Source organism: Gekko japonicus, unplaced genomic scaffold, assembly GCF_001447785.1.
Source record: "Gekko japonicus isolate JY-2015 unplaced genomic scaffold, Gekko_japonicus_V1.1 scaffold1009, whole genome shotgun sequence".
Classification (NCBI taxonomy): Eukaryota; Metazoa; Chordata; class Lepidosauria; order Squamata; family Gekkonidae; genus Gekko; species Gekko japonicus.
In genome coordinates this window covers 495,557-515,853 of record NW_015160867.1, presented here as the reverse complement: position 1 = coordinate 515,853, position 20,297 = coordinate 495,557, and the positions used below count along the sequence as shown (strand labels likewise).

The following is a 20,297-nucleotide window of genomic DNA, read 5'->3' as shown; positions in this document are numbered from 1 at the left end:
TCTGAATGCCAGGGATGGAAGTAAATGTGTGTGGGGGGAGGTTGTGGCTGATGGAAAATGGTAATGTGGCTTTCTACGAGCCATGGATTGAGTACCACTGTTCTAAGTTGTATATTTTAAATGCATAGGCAATGAGCCACTTGAAGGGGGGTGTCAGGTAGCCATGTCATGGATCTGGAATGTGCGTCAGGTCATTTGTTTTAGCCCTGGTTATGATTATGAATTATGTATATTGGCTGTAATTGGGCCCCTATATATGTTTTAATTTGATATTATCAATAAATACATGTACTTCTTTTTATGAATAGATTTTAATATTGGCCCTCCTTTCCACTAAACCTTTGTTTAGTTTTGGAATTCTTTGTTAGGTTTGGTTTTTTTCCCTTTCTTGTTCCTGCTAGCTTTAAGAATCACCAGGAACTCTATGATCAGGACTTCCAGTAAGTAGCTAAGGCCTTATTTTTCTTGTTAATTTTTCTCCTGGGATGCTGCCCCCCCCCCTCCTGCCTGGGTATGAGGAATACTTGCCTCTCCATGCAGAGAGACACAGAGAGCCTAGTTTGGTTAAACAGGTATGAGTCCATGCTCATCTCATGCCTCAAATGCCCCCTAGAAAGGGTCGTCATGAGTTAGTTGTGACTCGATTTCTTCTGTGCAAGCAAAGTTTGTGGCTGTGGCAAAGAAGGGGGCAGCCACTGGTAAGTACATAAGGACATAAGAGAAGCCATGTTGGATCAGGTCAGTGGCCCATCCAGTCCAACACTCTGGGTCAGACAGTAGCCAAAACCCAGGTGCCATCTGGAGGTCCATCAGTGGGGCCAGAACTCCAGAAGCCCTCCCACTGTTGACCCCCACAATCCCCTAGAATACAGAGCATTACTTGCCCCATATCCTTTCCATTGATCCCTTGTGGCTAATAGCCACTGATGGACCTCTGCTTCATATGTTTATCCAATCCCCTCTTGAAGCTGTCCATGCTTGTAGCCACCACCGTGTCTTGCGGTAATGAATTCCATGTGTTAATGACTCTCTGGGTGAAGAAGGACTTCCTTTTATCTCTTTCAAGCCTACTGCTCATTTAATTTCATGGAGTGCCCACAAGTTCTTTTATTGTGAGAAAGGGAGAAAAGTACTTCTTTCTCTACCTTCTCTATCCCATGCATAATTTTGTAAACCTCTGTCACAACACACTTCAATTGTTGTTTTTCTAAGCTAAGGAATCCTAACTTCTTTAACCTCTTCATAGGGAAGGTGTTCCCCCCCAGTAATCAGGAGAACGTAAGAGAAGCCATGTTGGATCAGGCCAATAGCCCCTCCAGTCCAACGTTCTGTGTCACACAATGGCCAAAACCCAGGTCCCATCAGGAGGTTCACCAGTGGGGCCAGAACTCCAGAAGCCCTCCAACTGTTGACCCCCCCCCCAAGCACCAAGAATACAGAGCATCCCTGCCCCTGACAAAGCATTCCAATTCCATCTAGACCTTGTGACCAATAGCCACTGATGGACCTCTGCTCTGGACCTTTGAAAATGAACCCAGGACTTGAGGGGTTTGGACTGCCAGAGCCAGTTTGGTGTAGTGGTTAAGTGCGCGGACTCTAATCTGGGAGAGCCGGGTTTGATTCCCCACTTCTCCACTAGCACCTGGCTGGATGACCTTGGGCAAGCCCTAGTTCTGACAAGAGCTGTCCTTGAAAAAGCCGTTTCTGTCACAGCTCTCAGCCCCACCGACCTCACAGGGTGCCTGTTGTGGGGAAGGGAAGGGAAAGGAGTTTGTAAGCTGCTCTGAGACACCTCTGGGTAGTGAAGGGCGGGGTATAAATCCAATCTCTTCTTCTTCTTCTTCGGATGGGTACCTGCCCATAGATCTTTCAGACAGTATTCCTTTTTTTCCCCCCAAAGTTTATTTAAAGTTTTTCAGTATACATTATATCTACAAGTTACATTTATCATACTTGTGAGTCATTCTTAGTTCTCATTATCTAGCCATACATAGAATCTTTTCCATCTTTTTTCAAAGGTTTCTTTACTATTGCCTTTCAGTATCAAACTTAATTTGTCCATTTCAACCACTGATAACATTTTATCAACTACTTCTTTTCTAGAGGGTAAATCTTCTTGTTTCCATTTACTGGCCAATAACAGTCTAGCTGTCGTAAGCAAATATACAATTACATATTTATTCGTTTTCGCATAAGTTCCTGGGAGCATATTTAGTAAAGCTATCTCAGCTTTACACCAGACAGTATTCCCAAGCCTTTCTTCGGATGCCAGCATCATAGAAGCGAGGCAAGAGGCTTCTGGAGAAAGGGCTTTGTTGCCCGTGGCCAGGTCTGTTGTGGAATAAGCTCTGCTGCGGCACTTGCCGAGACAGTGCTTCCGTTCTGGACTTTGCTTTGCCTGAGCTTTTGAGGGAATGGAGTCTTCTGCTTTCCTTTGTGCCTGATGATTGGGACGTGGTCTATACTGTCATATAGAGCTTATTGTAAGTGGGATCCCCTGAAACTGAATCAGACCCCTGGTCCATCAAAGTCAGTATTGTCTACTCAGACTGGCAGTGGCTCTCCAGGGTTTTTCTCATCACCTACTGTCCAGTCCTTTTAACTGAAGTGCTGGGGATTGAACCTGGGACCTTCTGCATCCCAAGCAGATGCTCAACCATCAGCCCACAGCCCAGTGATGTAATTTCTGTACTGCTCAGTGTGTCACGTGTATACATATGCTATGTTTCAGTTCTTTCTTGTGGTTCCAGACTTCTAAAATCCTAACTCATGGGTTACGGAACGTCCCATTTTGTTGTTTGTACTGACTTGGTTTTTTGTAATCTGCCTAGGTCCCTGTGAGCAAGGCGGACTATAAATAATGTAAATAAGTATTTTCCTAGGTATTTTGTTGATGGTGTTTGGTGAGGGTTAGATTTCACTGATCAGATTCTGCAGCCTTGGAAATTCCTGGTGAAAGACAGCATTCTCATGCTCTGAGAATGTGTGTGCAGGGCTCACGGAGGGAAAAGTCCCTGTACTACACCTAGGGTTGCCATCTCCCGGTTGGGAATGTCCTGGAGATTTGGGGGTGGAGCCTGGGGAGGACAGGGACTTCAGTGGGGTTCAACTTCATAGAGTCCACCCTCCAGGGGAACTGATCTCTGGAGATGAGCTGTGATCCTGGGAGATCCCCAGGCCCCACCTGGAGGTGTTGGCATCAAGCATGTGGTCCTTGCGAGTGGGAGGCATGGGAGAATGTTAGGCTGCAGAAGCGCCACGGGGGACTGCCCGGCACCGTTTTGCAGGCACTGAGCACAATCCAGCCCAGGAATATAATTATTAGCACCAACTCTTCTCCCACGCTATTGACTCCAGGCTTACCATCGCGTCACTGCAGCCTCTTTCCTTATTAGCCAATCCTCCACTCTCTCGGGGTCAGACCCCTCCTTCCGCGCCTCCTCATTGGCAGTGGACACCATGGCCCGGCCTCATACGATGGGAGAGAGCCAATCCAGGCGGTGGCGCTTTTATGGTCCTTTCCCCCCCCCCGCCGGGTTTGGGGCACGCCGTCTCCCGCAGTGCCTCTAGGGAATTGTAGTTTCTCGAAGACGACCTTGTACTTGTCCCTGCGGGGATGTGAAAGCTCGACAACTACAAAACCCAGAATGCACGAGACCTCAGGGATTTCCTTCCCTTCTTTTGTATATTGTTGCAGCCGGCAACGCAGAGTGGAGTTGGAGGCGAGCCGTGGAGTAGCAGGAACAGGTGAGAGCTGGGAGGGATGGCGGTCACCTCGTTTCTCCTTTTGGTCTCCCTCTTTTCTCCGTGGCGCCTCTGCAAAAACATTTTTGCATTTAACGGCGTTGCAAAGTCTCTGTGGCTGCACGGGGGAAGAAAGGAAGAGGCAGTTTTGTCAAAGTGTCGGACTAGTACCTGGGAGACCCAGGTTTGAATCCCCCCCCCCGCCATGAGAACTTGGTGGGTGACCTTGGGCCACTCACACGCTCTCCGTCTGTCCTACCTCGCAGGGTTGTTGGAGGATAAAGTATGCAGCCAGGTTTTGTGGAGACGGGAGCCCTGGGTGCTCTGCAGTAGCGGAAGCTGGCGGTTCTGGTAAAGCTTTGTAACGAGATGCATACACAGTGTGGTTCCGCAACACATTCCAGGAGAGCATCGGGGTCTGTTACAACCCAAACTCTTGCGATGCCGGCTTAAAGCAATTTTTCTTCATTCTGGAGAAGAGGAGGCGGGGGGGGGGGCGCATGTTTACTAAGGTGCAGTATTGGAAAGGGCTGTCGCTTCGAAGAGGGCAGGGAGCCATTCCTGTTGGCAGCAGAGGACGGGACTCGCAATAATGGGTTTAAATTAAGGGCGGGAAAGTACCACCTGGTTAGGAAAAATATTATTATAGTAAGAGTTGTGCAGCAGTGGAATCAGCTGCCTAAGGAGGTGGTGAGCTCCCCCTCCCTGGCAGTCTCCAGGCAACAGCTGCACAAACACTTGTCAGGGATGCTCTAGGCCAGTGGTGGCGAACCTATGGCACGGGTGCCAGTGGTGGCACTCAGAGCCCTCTCTGTGGGCATGCATGCCATCGCCCCAGCCAGGCCCAGACCATCATTAAAGTGTCGAATTCTCTGCCAAATAATTTTAAGTAAATGAAAGCATTTGGGATTGCTTTCCTTTGTTTGGATCATCTTACGTTAATGTATGAGTTGTTTTTTTCTAAAGTAAAACCTCAGTATTCAGGTTAAATGGCCGTGTTGGCACTTTGTGATAAATAAGTGGGTTTTGGGTCGCAGTCTGGGCACTCGGTCTCTAAAAGGTTCGCCATCACTGCTCTAGGCTGATCCTGCATTGAGAAGGGGGTTGGACTAGATGGCCTTTGTATCCCTTTCCAGCTCTCTGTGTTTTTTGCAGGCCTTGTCCAGGAAATCTTATCTCTGCAATAAACCTATTAATTTGTGAGATTCCCCAAGACTGTTTCAAACTTCAAGAATGTAAGAGTATCTGTGCTAGGCTGGACCAGTCTAAATGGAGCGTCTGGTTTGATATGTTGGCCAATCAGGTACCCCTGACAGGTTTATAGGGAGGGCAGGTAGGTAAAGGTCTTTCCCTGGCTGTTGCCCTCGGTGCTGGGTTCAGAAGTTGACAGTTTATGTTTGGTCATTGTGGCTAATAGTCTAGTCATTGAGGACCCTCTCTTCCAAGAATTTGTCTGATCCTCTTTTAAAGCCAAGTAAGCCTTTACGACATCTGGTTTCAGTGTGTTCTACAGGTCAGTTACTCTTAGATTGAAAAATTATTCCTGCAACTACTCTGCCTCACTTTACAAAACTTTGATAATTATAAGGTGTTGTTGTCTTGTAATAACAATTTAAATGACAATATAACAGTGTGTGGTGGGTATGCTTCCTCTAAAATGTGGAGTCTTGTGAGCAAAAATTCTACTTTATGAGCTACTGGTATTGAAGTTGTGAGCGAGCAAATTTAAATACTGCATAAATTGGTTTTCTCTGGAGCCAACCTTCCTGAGCTAAGACAAAAATGTGTGAGCCAGAAGCTTAAAAAAAGAGCTAGCTGTCAGGACCCACAGCTAAGCAACGAAGTACACGCTTCCAGGAAGGTTTTACTTTTATTGAAAAGCCATAGATGCGATAACATGAGCACTGTTAGGAATGGCGGGATACCTGTGCGCATAATAGGATATAGCGCATTCATATGCGTCCCCCCTAGCAATAACCAATTAGGTGTGCTCCCGCGCGCGGGATACTGTTGGACTCTCTAACGGTTGCAAAGCTGGGAACGGCGGGATACCTGTGCGCATAACAGGATATAGGGCATTCGTATGCGCCCCTCCCTAGCAATCACCAATTAGGTGTGCTCCCGCGCGCGGGATACTGTTGGGCTCTCTAACGGTTGCGAAGCTGGGAACGGAGAAGCTCCCACGGAGGATAGACACCACATTCTCCACCAGTACAACATCAAAGATAAGTGCTACAGCTCTGAAGCAATTAAGCGCATGGGAAGGAATGCAAAGCAATTAGAAAACAACTCCACGCTAACGCTCACACTAACTCAGCTTAGAGGGAACACTGGTGGGTAGCCGTGTTGGTCTGAAGCAGCAGAACAAAGTTTGAGTCCAGTTGGGGCACCTTTAAGGCCAACAAAGGCGTGTTCAAGGTGAGCTTTTGTGTGCACACTTCATTGTATCTGAGGAAGTGTGCGAGCACACGAAAGCTCACCACTTGAATAAAGCTTTGTTGGTTTTAAAGATGCCAGTGGCCTCAAACTTTCTTGTAATATAACAGTTGTTACCTGTTACTAATATGGTGTGTGGTTGATGTTCAAAGCACTTCACATCAATTACCTTGTGTGAGGCAAAGCGCCCCTGGTTTCAGTTAACATGAATGGGAGCGGCCTTGTTCCATCCTACCGGTGTTACTAATTGAAGGCCTACATGTAGCCCTTCCTACCTGTAGGAGCTGCGGTGGCTCAAGTGGTTAAGACGCTGAATTGCAGGCTGTGGAAGGTCGGTAGTTCAGCAGTTCGAGACCCGGGTGCCGCATGACGGAGTGAGCTCCCGTCTCTAGTTCCAGCTCCTGCCAACCTAGCAGTTCGAAAGCAAGAAAATTGCAAGTAGATAAATAGGTACCACTTCGGTGGGAAGGTAACAGCTGGCTCTTCGGCTTTGAAACGGAGATGAGCACCGCAACCCTAGAATCGGATTCGACTGGCTTTCGAGCAAGGGAGACCTTTACCTTTATGTAGCCCTTATCATCTTCAAGGCCAAAACTGGAGAAGTGCTAATTAGTTCCACATGAGAAACTGTGGCCCACAGGGTGGGAGGAGGGAGGTCAGGAATGATGAGGTAATTTTCTGGAGGGTGACAGCAAGACTATGTGCTGATTGGATGTCATCACTATGCGCTGATTGGATGTCATCACTATGCGCTGATTGGATGTCATCACTATGCGCTGATTGGATGTCATCACTATGCGCTGATTGGATGTCATCATCACCTGATGCTGCTTGGCCAGAAAAACTATAATTGAGCTAAGAACCTGTCTATACAGGACGGGCAAGATATAATTAGAAAATAATATATAAATAAATAAATACATAACTTGGAAAAGGCTAGCTTGAATTCTGGGGGACTGAAGGCCTGAACTGTGACACGCTTATGTTGTAATAGATAGCAGTGTGGAGAATGTAAAAGCTGTGGCCTTTGAATCTGGGACTTAAGGTTGTGCCATCTAATGCAAGTCTTGGAAGTGTGTTAGATAGTTTAAGATAGGGTTTTTTTCCCTGCTGTATGACTTTAGAGCATCGTGTTGCTAGTAGAATAAATCTTTGGATAGGAAACATCATAATATTTTAATAGAATAAAGTTAAGGTTTGCTTACTTGGGCGCAACGGCCTTGGGGACCCATGGGGTTCAGCTCTGGACTCCTTGACACCTTGTAATCCCCCAAACAGCCCTGCAAGGTCGGCCAGTAGTTTCTCCATCCTATGACAAATGGAAAGCTAAAAGAGGGGATGGGGGGGGATGTCCTTGTTTACAGTTTGCCTTCTTAGTTGTTATGTTTTTCCAGTTTTCAAAGTGATTTTATTGTGGGTGCTGACATCTTGTTGTGGGGGAGTAATATTTCCAGCATACAAATGCTTCCCTACGGGTGGTGATTAACTTGGCATATGGATGTTTACCAGCTGGGGTTAGAACAAAGGGACTGAATGGAGGCAGGATTTCTGGAGAGAGGGGTTTCGTAGGTTAGAACATAAGAAGAGCCCTGCTGGGTCAGACCAGTGGTCTATTTAGTCCAGCATCCTGTCTCACACAGGGGCCAACCAGTTCCTCTGGAGGGCCAACAACAGGGCAGAGAGGCCGAGGCCTTCCCCTCATAAGAACATCAGAAGAGCCCTGCTGGATCAGACCAGTGAGGGTCCATCTAGTCCAGCATCCTGTCTCACGCAGTGGCCTCAACCAGTTCCTCTGGAGGGCCAATAACAGGGCAGAGAGGCCGAGGCCTTCCCCTCATAAGAACATCAGAAGAGCCCTGCTGGATCAGACCAGTGAGGGTCCATCTAGTCCAGCATCCTGTCTCACACAGCAGCCTCAACCAGTTCCTCTGGAGGGCCAACAACAGGGCAGAGAGGCCGAGGCCTTCCCCTCATAAGAACACAAAAAGAGCCCTGCTGGGTCAGACCAGTGAGGGTCCATCTAGTCCAGCATCCTGTCTCACACAGCAGCCTCAACCAGTTCCTCTGGAGGGCCAACAACAGGGCATAGAGGCTGAGGCCTTCCCCAGATAAGAACGTAAGAAGAGCCCTGCTGGATCAGACCACTGGTCCCTCTAGTTTAACATCCTGTCTCACAACCCTGGCCAACCAGTTCCTCTGGAGGGCCAACAACAGGGCAGAGAGGTTCTGCCCCTCATGTTATCTCCTGGCTCTGGGATTCAGAGGTTCAGTGTCTCTGAATGTGGAGATTTCCCTCATTAGAATGCCATCAGTATTAATCCTTGGGTAGCGCCCCTGAAGAATTAGGTATAACTGAGCCAGAAACTCCTGAGCTGTCTAGAACTTCTAAAATGCTCAGCTCTAGTTGTGCTAGACTGACCTGTGATTCCTGTGGAGTGTCGGCAGCTGTCAGTCGCTCAGACCTCTGCAATCCCGGTGACCTGGGAAGGTGAGTCAAGTCGTTTTTAAGCCTGTTGCCTTGCGTAACTCTGTCACTCCATGTTTCTCTAGGTTTCAAGTGGGAAAATGAGCAGGAATTTTCAGGAGGCCACGGCAGCCGCTAAGGAGGAGTTTGTGGCGTTCTTCCCCCAAGTTGTCAGGGATCTGACCGAAGATGAGCTCCATAGTCCAGAAGTAGCCGATGCCGTTGGCAGACTGAAAGAAGTGAGTACTGAAGATGGGGACGTAACAGACACCAGTGCGATGGGGTGGTTTCTTGAGTCAGGCTAGGCCTGTGAGACCTGGGTTCAAATTCCTGCATGTTATGGGAAAAACTAACTGGGAATGTCATTTCTTGTCATTCTCCCCCACCTCACAGGGTTGTTGTGATGACAAAATGTATGCTGCCCTAAGCATGCAAGATGGGGATGGGACTGAAAAAGTAATAAGTAAACGTGGAGTATTAGGATTTATGGCACTGGGTGCTCTCTTGAGAGCCAGTTCAGTGTAGTAGTTAGGAGTGTAGGCTCTGGGGGAACTGGGTTTGATTCCCCACTCCTCCATATGCAGATGCTGGGTGACCTTGGGCAAGCCACAGTTCTCTCAGAGCTGTTCTCTCAAGGGTAGTTCTCTCAGAGCTCTCTCAGCCCCGCCTACCTCACAGGGTGTCTGTTGTGGGGAGGGGAAGGGAAAGGAGACTGTAAGCCACTCTGAGACTCCCAAGTGAAGGGCGGGGTATAATTCCAATCTCTTCTTCTTCTCTCAATCAAGGGTCCCCAGCCTTTTTGAGCCTGCGGACCCCTTCGGAATTCTGAAACTGTGTGGTGGGCGCAGCCACAAAATGGCTGCCATAAAATGGCTGCTGTAGGAAGTGGAGCCAGCGACAAAATGGTTGCTCCGGATTCCCTTTCAGTCACACAGTGAAGATCCTCGTGCTGTGGTGGCAGCTGCTGCAAAAGCAATGTTTTTTGCCATCTGCTCAGCCAATCAGAAGCCTGGCTGGGCAAAAGCCCCACCTGGCCCTGCCCACTTCCTAAAGATACTTGGTGGGCACCAGAAAAGGTGTTGGTGGTTGCCATGGTGCCCACGGGCACCATGTTGGGGACCCCTAAAAATCTTTGGTCCTTCAGGTTTTGCTTGGTGGGCTCACGTAGCAGCAGCAAAGCTTGAGGTTGGGCACCTAGAGGATGCTAGAACAGATGTTTTGGGGGGTGTGAGAACAGCAAAGGGGCATCAAATGCAACCTTGTCTTTCCAGCAGTCGCCAACTAGTCACCTTTTGGGATTCCGCAAGGATGGATGTGGAGGTGATGATTCTTTTCCCCCAGCCCTGTTATTCAAGCTGCCTTTGGCTTTGCTGCTGGAGCTAAATGCCTGCAGGTCTAAAAGCGCGATTTGGAGAAAAGTCAGGTTGGATTAGAGGAGGTGGCCTCAATCCATAATAAGTGGGGTTTTGAAAGAGCCTCCAGGTTGTACAAGGAAGCTGCGGTGGCTCAAGTGGTTAAGATGCTGAACTGCAGGCTGTGGAAGATCAGTAGTTCAGCAGTTCGAGACCCGAGTGTACCGCATGACGGAGTGAGCTCCCATCTCCAGTTCCAGCTCCTGCCAACCTAGCAGTTCGAAAGCAAGAAATTGCAAGTAGATCAATAGGTACTACTTCGGTGGGAAGGTAACAGCGTTCCGTGCGCCTTGGTGTTTAGTCATGCTGGCCACATGATTACGGAAACGTCTTCGGACAGCGCTGGCTCTTTGGCTTTGAAACGGAGATGAGCACCGCAACCCTAGAGTCGGATTTGACTGGCTTTCGAGCAAGGGAACCTTTACCTTTACCAAGTTGTACAAGAGGGGGCTGCTTGGGGTGGGATTTTTAGCTGAAAAGGGTCACGCTGCCAAACGTGTCTCTTTTCTCCCCTCTTCCCCATAGGTCATAGAATACAATGCTGTAGGTGGGAAATACAATCGGGGTCTGACCGTTATGGCCGCCTTCCGTGAGCTGGCTGGGCCAGGCCAGCAGGATCAGAAGAGCTTCCAGAGGGCTCTGGTTGTCGGCTGGTGCATCGAGCTGGTAAGTTGTCTTTTGGCATTCTTCTTTTTTGTTAGCGGAGGGCTCCAGGCGTATTGACTTGGGCGGCAGCCAGGAACGGAACAGAGCCCAAGGCCGGAAACAGGTCTGTGCAGAATGTAGACTTGTGGTGGGGGGACGGGGGGGGACTTAAAATCTGCAAAGTTAGTAGCTGAGCCATTGCATTTGCTTGCGTTGCTTCTTCAAACTGCAGGGTGTTATACAAAGTGTGGCAAACCCAGCTGTCTTCCCTTCTTTTGTGTTGAAACAGTGAGATGAGCTCTTTTTGTAAAGACCATGTTGCAAGGAAGTCTACAGAAGCCGCTAACCTACCCACCCGGTGTTAGTAGCATTTTCACAGTTTGAAAGAGAGGGGAAAAGAACCTGGGCTCTTAACTGTTTTGCAAACGCTTTTATAAAAAAAACAAGCGAAGAAGGAGAAGAAAAGAAGAAGAACTACTACTACTACTACTTAAGGCAGTGTGTGTAGTATAGCCAGGAGATCCTAAGATTGTCTGGCAGCAAAAAGTTCTAGCTCTTTTAGCGTTATGCGGCACTGGGTGGTGAGCTAGACTTGTTTTTAACACTGTGTGTCAGAGAATCACGGATATAGACGTGTAATATAATGTAACTCCTGCAAGTAAATGACTAAAGAATATTAAAACCACATTTATTTATCCGCTCTTTAGAACTACCTCTCAAAGTACATCCAATATCAAAAGATCTTATAGTTTCAGTATGAATATAATGCATTCAGCTTGTAGCATAAACCATCAGTTTCAACTTGTTGCTTGAAAGCATATCAAACAGGAATAGGGCTACATTTCATTCTCACTGCAATGCTGAATATATGTTGTAACATAAATTCCCAAGGCCTCTGTGTAACTCAGTTTCAGCTAGTTGCTTGAAAGCATATCAGATGGCAGTGAAATTGTATCTCATTCTCTCCACAATGTTGAATATCTGTTGTAATTTCAATCTCTAGAATCTCTGTATACGAGCTTTCCAAATGAGACGGTCCAACAATTAAGCTCTGTATTTACAATTCCAGCCTGATGGATTCACTAGCTCCTTTCCATTTTGGTTTTTTCCTGCAAAGGTACATTCAGATGTGCAAAATTCCATCGGAAGTGCTACAGCCCAGCTCTATTTAATGGCTAGTTTTTACCCCTCTGTTCAGTATTCCCTGTTTGACTCCCAAAATGGATTCCAAATCACACACAGATGAGTTAAAAATAAAATGAAAACCGCTCTCAAGTTACACACACTCTCAAGTTTACACATACACGTAAACTGGGCTTTAGTCCTTTGGTATGAGATGCCTGTGCAGTAGCTATAATCGCAAAGGGGTGAAGGAGGCAGCACTCTGCACATGGTCAGAGGTGGCAATGCCGTTGGCCAGGACTGTGCTTTGGCACTGGGGATGGAGTCCAGAGCTGAGCAAGCTCATCTGAGCCTTGGGTGGCTGGGCTTCGTACTGATACTTCAGGTAGCTATGCTTATATTTCAGGTAAACTGGCTCAGGCTTATATTGCAGGTACATTTTAAGGTAACAAGGCTAATTGTCTGACACAGCTTTTATTGAGACCCAGAAAGCAGCCCTCTGCTAAATTTTGAAAAATAGACTACAGGTCTATTTTTGAAATTGCTGAGTCGGGTTAGAACGGATAAAAGGAAGTCCTTCTTCACCCCAAGGGTGATTGACACATGGAATTCACTGCCACAGGAGGTGGTGGCAGCTACAAGCATGGACGGCTTCACGAGGGAATCAGATAATATGGAGCAGAGGACCATCAGTGGCTATTAGCCACAAGGTACAGATAGGAACTCTTGGTCTGGGGCAAGTGATGCTCTGTATTCTTGGTGCTTGGGGGGGGGGCAACAGTGGGAGGGCTTCTAGTGTCCTGGCCAGTGTTCCCTCTAGGCTGAGTTAGTGTGAGCTAGCTCACAGTTTTTTAGCCTCTAGCTCACACGTTTTTGTCTTAGCTTAGGGAGGATGGCTCCAGAGCAAACTAATTGATGCAGTAGCCAAATTGCTCGCTCACAACTTTAGTGCCGGTAGCTCACAGAGTAGAATTTTTGCTCACAGGACTCCACAGCTTAGAGGGAGCATTGCTCCTGGCCCTGCTGATGGACCTCCTGATGGCACCTGGTGTTTTTGGCCACTGTGTGACAGAGTGTTGGACTGGATGGGCCATTGGCCTGATCCAACATTGGCTTCTCTTATGTTCTTTGGACCAAAAGAGTAGAAAACGCTTACAAGTTGAAACAAAATGTTTACATGTATGTCTGCTGAGCAGTTTCATTCCAGAAAAATATGCACCACCTTTGATCTTTCAGACTACTTAAAGCAGGATAGAATTGTGCTTACCTTCTGAACAAGACATCTGTGCATGTCTGAGGATTGCAATATTTTTAATTTTGTATTTTAATTTAATTAATTTGATTATTTATTTAGCAACAGAGTGTAGAGACACCAGCTTCAGACTTGGCTACCTGGAGTCTCCTTTTATAGCAATAAAAGTCCAGTCTGTTTATAGAATCTCACTGGTTGTGTCCTTTATTGGCTGTTGGCACACCAGGTAACAAGCCCGTTTGGCTAACAGCCCTGGACGCCTTCTGCATGGTGCAGCGTTTGAGAAATTGGCCTGTTTGATTAGGAGACTCCCATTTATTTTTGCTGCAGCAGACTTGTGGCTACCCTCTCTGAACTATTTCCTTTCTAGGCTGATCATTACCTTTCTGTTGAGCGTCTCAAGCACTTTTAATGGACAGCACAGCACATTAAGGTTTTAAACAAAGTAAGCAAATTAGCAAGGAGACTCAAACCGGCTCAGGCTCCCGTGAGCTGCCTCCCAGGTTCTAGGCCTGTTATTTATGTCTCTTTTGCCAGAGATCCTCTGGGAGCTGGGTTAGAAATATGCACACAGGCAGCTGCTGGTGTGGCCTCGGATCAGTCACAAGCTCTCTCACAGCTGTTCTCTCAAGGGCAGTTCCGTCAGAGCTCTCTCAGCCCCACCTGCCTCACAGGGTGTCTTTTGTGGGGAGGAGGAGGGGAAGGCGATTGTGAGCCGCTCTGAGACTCCTTCGGGTAGTGAAAGGTGGGGTATAAATCCAATCACCTCTTCCGGCAGCTGCATGTGGAGGAGTGGGGAATCAAACCCGGTTCTCCCAGATTAGTCTGTGCTCTTAACCACTACACCAAACTGATCTCAGCTGATACGGATCAGTTTCCCGGAGGAAACGGCTGCTTTGGAAAAGCGGACTCTATGGCACCTCCCCAGGCTCCACCCCTCAAATTTCCCAACCCAGAGCTACCAACCCTAGCTCTAGGCTACAAAACCTTATGTGGGAATAAAAAGCATGCACTAGTCTTCCCGGTAACATTTCTAGGGTTTGGAAACACAACCTGCTGATGTTTATATACCCAAAGAGACAAGCCACAGAAAGGTGCATCTCCTATGGATGTACGCTCCGTGCATCTGCTGAAGCATGTTCTGGCTTATCAAAGCGCACACTGGAATAAATGTTCTTCGTCTTTAGGGTGCTGCCGGAGTCTTATTTAATTTTGCTGCCACAGACTAACATGGCTCCCCCTCTGGAATGACTATTGCCCTATTAATTCAATAATGGTAGATGTGTTAACGTTTGTTGCACCAAAATTGTTATATAGCAATGGATAATTGTGCTCGTATGCATGAACTACCCCCCCAATTCTGTCCTGTTAACCCTTACTTCTCCTTCTAGTCCCTTCGTTCCAGTGATGCTATTGCCATTTAGATTGTAGGCTCCTTGGGGCAGGGAGCTCTCTGTTTTTCTCTCTTCCTGTGCTGTAAAGTACCATGTATGTGTATAAGCATTATTCCTGTATAATGCTAACATTGGTGCCGATGTCTCTGGTTTGGCTTCAGCTGCAGGCTTTTTTCCTGGTGGCAGACGACATCATGGACTCTTCACTCACACGCCGGGGCCACCCCTGCTGGTACAAAAAGGTAAATGAGCTGAGGGCAGAGGGGAAGGGAATGGCGCTGGGGAGATATCTCCAGGGGCCAGCTAGGAGTCTGGGATTTCTCCAGCTTTGGACTTGAGCTCTGAAGCCACAGAGCAGTGGGCAGTTCCCCGTGGGGGATGGCTTCTGTTTGTTGTTGATCTTCGAGGATGGGGTGGAACACCCAAATAATCAGCAATTAAGGGAACATGTCCAAGATGAGACAGCAGAGGAGAGGAACAAGGATGATCGGGGGCCTGGAGACCAAGCCCAATGAGGAAAGGCGGGGGGACTTGGGAATGTTCAGTCTGGAGAAGAAGAGGTTGAGGGGGGAGGACATGATGGGTGTCTTGAAGTATTTGAAGGGCTGTCACTGAGAGGAAGGCAGGGAGCTGTTCCCGTTGGCAGCAGAGGAGAGGACTCGCAAGAACTGTGGAACTGGTGGCTGGTGGACATAACTATGACCACAAGCATAGATGGTTCTAAAAAGGGATTAGACAGAGTCATGGAGGAGAGGTCCATCAGTGGCTCCTAGCCATGGTAAAGGGAACCTCCACATCCAGAGCCAGTTTGGTGTAGTGGCTAAGTGTGCGGACTCTGATCTGGAAGAACCAGGCTTGATTCCCCACTCCTCCACTTGCAGCTGCTGGATGACCTTGGGCAAGGCATAGTTCCGTCAGAGCTGTTCTCTCAGGAGCAGTCCTCGAAAGAGCTCTCCCAGCCCCGCCTACATCACAGGGTGTCTGTTGTGGGGAGGGGAAGGGAAAAGAGTTTGTAAGTCACTCAGACTCCAAGTGAAGGGCGGGGTATAAATCCAATCTCTTCTTCTTCTTGGATCCCAGAGCCAGGAGGCAGCATCAGAGGAAGGCCGCAGCCTCTACTCCGTGTTGCTGGCCTTCTGGGGCAACTGGTTGGCCACCCTGTGAGACAGGATGCTGGACCAGATGGACCCTTGGTCTGATCTGGCGGGGCTCTTCTCATTTGCTGGTTGTCCTGTCTCCCCCTTAGGAAGGAATTGGCTTGGATGCCGTGAACGATTCTTTCTTGATCGAGGCCAGCATCTACCGGCTCCTGAAGCGGTACTGCCGGGGCCAGCCGTTCTACCTCAACCTGTTGGAACTGTTTCTCCAGGTGGGCTCAGGTCAAGTCGGCCGCCCTTTCTTCCCTGCTGTCTTTGATGGAAGGGCTTTGGCCTCTTAACAATCTGCTGTGGAGATACCCTCTTTTCCTACGTTGCAGGGGGAGGGATCAGAGATTCTGGGTCGCTATCGGTGAGGGCAGGCAGGAGAGGCAAATTCTGTTTCTAGCCCACAAATGCTCCAGCTTTGGACCTAAAATGGCAGGCCGTAGTCTTCTGAGCAAAAGGCCGGGTTCTGGGGGGCGGCCACGCTTTATTTGTGAAGGAAGACCATGTGGGAGGCACTAGTTCAAAAGTAATGGATAAACCGTAGCTTGCACATTAGAGATGCAAGAGCCTGGTATAGTCAGACTACAAGCTGGGGGACCTGGGTTCAAAACCCCGCTCATCCATGGAGACCACTGGATGACCTTGGGCACATTCGCGGCCTAAATTCTCCATAAATGGTGTTTGTGATCCATGACTTTTCCTCACTTTCTTGAATTCTCTCCTCCACCCTTCAGACTTCGTACCAGACTGAGTTAGGCCAGGCTTTGGACCTTATGACTGCACCCCAAACCCAGGTGGACCTCAACCGCTTCACGGAACAGAGATGAGAGGCAATTCCTTGGCGAAAGAGCAAGCTGGTAACCTCTGTTTCTTATGTGGCAAAACGAGCATTGCTGGGCCCCGAAAGTGTCACTAAGAAGAATCTGAGGGTGCAAAGATAGATGTAAATGTGATTAAAAACCCCAAGGTTTTCTGCATGTGGTTGACAGGTTTAATCCAGGGGTCCCCAACATGGCGCCTGTGGGCAGCCTGGAGCCCACTGAGCGTTTTTAGAAAGTGGGTGGGGCCAAATGGGACTTCTGCCCAGCAAGGCTGCCTTCTGATTGGCCGTTGGAGATTTGATTGGCTGTGCAGAGTTTTAAAAACCTCGCTTTGGCAGCAGCGGCCACCGTAGCACAAGGATCTTCACTGTGTGACTGAAGGTAAGCTGTGGTGGCCATTTTGTGGCTGGCTCCACCTTCTGCAGCAGCCATTTTGTGGCTTGGCCCACCACATTATGTCATAATTCTAACGGTGCCCAGAGGCTCAAAAAGGTTGGGGCCCCGCCCTGACCTGGATAGCCCAGGCAAGCCTGATCTCGTCAGATCTCGGAAGCTAAGCTGGGTCGACTCCGTCAAGTACTTGGATGGGAGACCTCCTTGGAATACCAGCAGTCGGGAGGTGGGGGCAGGCTTTATTCAGCCACGCCTCTGAATATTCTCCAGGCCCCCAGTCACCAGAGGTCGCCGTGAGTTTCAGATGCGCACACACATGCACGCACATATGAAAAACACACAAGAAAGAAAAAAGGGTTAGGGCCCCTTTGGTGTAATTGATTGTGACCAGCTTAAAAAGGGCTTCTAGTAAATTGATCCTCAGATTTAGGAATAAAAAGAATTAATACGAGCAGGGCTTTTTTTGTAGAAAAAGCCCAGCAGGAACTCATTAGCATAATAGGCCACACCCTAACACCAAAGCTCATTAGCATATTAGGCCACACCCACATGTTACCAGAAGTGTGGTCATCCAGCCACACCCACCTTTTGCTTCTTATTCTGTTTACCTTGTTTGTTGTCAAAACCCAGGGCCTTTTTTTGTAGCAGGGACTCCTTTGCATGTTAGGCCACACACCCCTAATGTAGCCAATCCTAATGAGTTTCTGCTGTTGGGTGTGGCCTGTTATGCTAATGAGTTCCTGCTGGGTGTGGCCAACTCAGGAGCCAGCCGGAACTCCGTTCCTGCCCAAAAATAGCCCTGAATACGAGTAAGTACTTTAGTTGCAAATAGCATGCATTATTCTTTTCTCTTACGCACTCTTCTAAGGTGGATCGAGATGGGTAGCCACATTAGTCTGTCTGAAGAAGTGAGCAGCGACTCATAGAAACTCATCCCCAGCCACAAATTTTGTTAGTCTTTAAGATGCTCCTGGACTCTTAGTCTTTTCTTCTAAGACGGTCATACTTATGAGAAGAGGCCCCGTCTCAGAAGATGTATTTCTTCCAGGGAGAGAAAGAGAGAGAATGCCTCTTCAAAGAATGCCCATGGAGTCAACATTTAGAAACATTCCATCCTGGGTGAAGTAGATGAGGGAAGGCCTCAGACGATGCTGGCCTCCTCTAAAAGCAAAATATGTGGGGGATTTTTAAACCGTGATAGGGTTTTCTCACACAAACTGATGCAGATTTAATTGACTGATCTACACAACTCCCTTTCCTAGATTACTACCTAAAAAACACTCGCCACAGAAACATTTTTGAGCCTTTGTTAAACAAATATTGTTTTCCTTCTAGAAGCCGACAGATAAACTCCATGTTGTTGCTGGCTGAGATTGTGAAGCAATCCAGCTGTAGTGTTAGGAGAGTCTAGTAACAAATAAATATACGCTGCAAAAACCTTAAGATAAGCAATAACATTCAATATATACAGATTCCTAACTACCAAACAATTTTGTTTAGTTAGGAATCTGTATGTATTGAATGCTATTGCTTATTGAATGTAATGAATATTTATACCTGACTAGGATGAAATAATGATACACTATTGTAACGATTCCATGTTTTACTGTGTGTGTGTGTGTTTAAAAGTTGGTTGGCATGGCTGTGTGGGACAAACTAGAATGCTGAAATAGGCAAGTTGTGTGATTGGTGAGTGACAGAGAGGGGGAGGGGTTTTGGAATGGATGCTGTGTGGAGGATTTGAATGTCTATCAGGAGTGACTCTGAGAGTTTTTTTGATGACAGTTGATGAAGACAGTTAGGCAGTCTGAAAAAGTATGGTATGAGAGAGAGTTAAGTTGAGTGCGGTCTCTGAGTGAAGGAGACTCAATCCCTGTGTGGGAAAGATTTGGTTCTATGTAGTAAAGGAGTTAAACAGTCTGTTCATTTAAAGTCTGATGAGAGAGAAGACTTTTGTGTGTTATGGAAAGTTAAAGCATAAACAGTAACCATATATGGCATAAGGAAATATTTGTTACAGAGTGACATGCTCAGATCCCTGTCAGCCAAAGAGCAGACCTTATGTGAGACATAAAGCAAGAGTTAAGAATATTCACAGTACCAGTTACCTCGTACTACTATATTATTTACAAGTTATTTGAATAAATATACTTTATTTCAAGATACAAGTTCTGAAAGAAATCCTTTCTCAGGACCACATAGTTCCTCGAGACGCCTAGACCCAGGGCTACAATACCAACCCAGAAGAAGAAATATATTAGTATAAAGGTGTGGAAAGCCTTAAATTTTCCTGGTGGCGGCGAGATTACCCTGAGAGCAATACATAAAGAACTTTTAAAGTAAAACTAGACCTCCCCAAATAAGAGGGCGTCACAACTATGCACTTTACTGAGTGATGACCATAAATAGAATACATTAGTTTGCTAGAAGGTTTTTGCAGTCTATATTTATTTGTTACTAGGCTGAGAATGTGAGGCAGACGGGGGCGAGGGTTGGGCAAGATGTACCCTGCGTTTGGGAGAACAGAAACTTTGTTCCAAGAGCACCAAAATGAATACCTTTTAAGAAAATGCTCTGTTATTAGCCAACGAAGCTCCCCTGCCCACTCTCCCATCTCAAAGCCAGGTTAAATTAAATTAAATGGGGGGCCACTGAGAACCCAAAGTAGTCCTGGGGTGTTTCATGTTTCTTGGGCCTGCTGGAATGCTTGGCTTGTCCTGTCCAGTTGTGTGCAGCTGGAATAGATAAATGACTCCAAGCTAGAAAGTATGTGCTTGATGGTTAGTGCTCACCAGAATTGTGGATACCTTCCCTCCCTGGTAGGTACAAGACGATTGTTAAATACAAGACGGCATTCTATTCCTTCTACCTACCAGTGGCTGCTGCGATGTACATGGTGAGTGGGGGGGGGGGCTTATTTTACTTACTACCTTCATACCCTACCCTTCTCCCCAATGAGGACCCAAAGTTGCTTCTATCACCCTCCTCTCCTCTGTTTTATCTTCACGACAACCCTGTGAGTTAGGCTAGACCAGGGGTGGCCAAACTGCAGCTTGGGAGCCACATGTGGCTTTTTCACACACATTGTGTTGCTCCCGGCAGGGCAGCTGGGGAAGCGATGGAGAGGCATGCTTTTTCTCCCTCCCTCCTGTCCATTTGCTTTCTTTGTTTCTCTCTCTCTTTCCACCTCTTTCAGTCTTTCTTTCCACCTCTCTTTCTCTCTCTCTCTTAAACAAAAAAATATCATTAGCAAACAAATATCATTGGACAAATAAATATCATTATCAATATCTGTTTTTTACCCCTTTTTTTGGCAGTCTCATTTAATGTTAAAAAAGCAAATTTGCATATTTTAAAATAAAAATGTGTGTGCAATATTTGTTCATGTTTTGCGGCTCTCAAACATCTGGCATTTATTCTGTGTGGCTCTTAACGCTGAGCAAGTCTGGCTACCCCTGGGCTAGACTGA

At 47.4% G+C, this 20,297-nt stretch overlaps 1 protein-coding gene across 1 annotated transcript in view; it reads left to right on the top strand.

Annotated features, from left to right (window-relative positions):
• FDPS (farnesyl diphosphate synthase) overlaps window positions 1-20,297 on the top strand; it is a 48,095-nt gene that overhangs the window by 17,559 nt on the left and 10,239 nt on the right. The window contains exons 2-7 of the mRNA XM_015422068.1: window positions 8,731-8,883; window positions 10,582-10,722; window positions 14,631-14,711; window positions 15,716-15,838; window positions 16,349-16,437; window positions 19,652-19,724. Coding sequence (XP_015277554.1) covers window positions 8,731-8,883; window positions 10,582-10,722; window positions 14,631-14,711; window positions 15,716-15,838; window positions 16,349-16,437; window positions 19,652-19,724 — 660 coding nt within the window. The remainder of the gene's footprint in view (window positions 1-8,730; window positions 8,884-10,581; window positions 10,723-14,630; window positions 14,712-15,715; window positions 15,839-16,348; window positions 16,438-19,651; window positions 19,725-20,297) is intronic.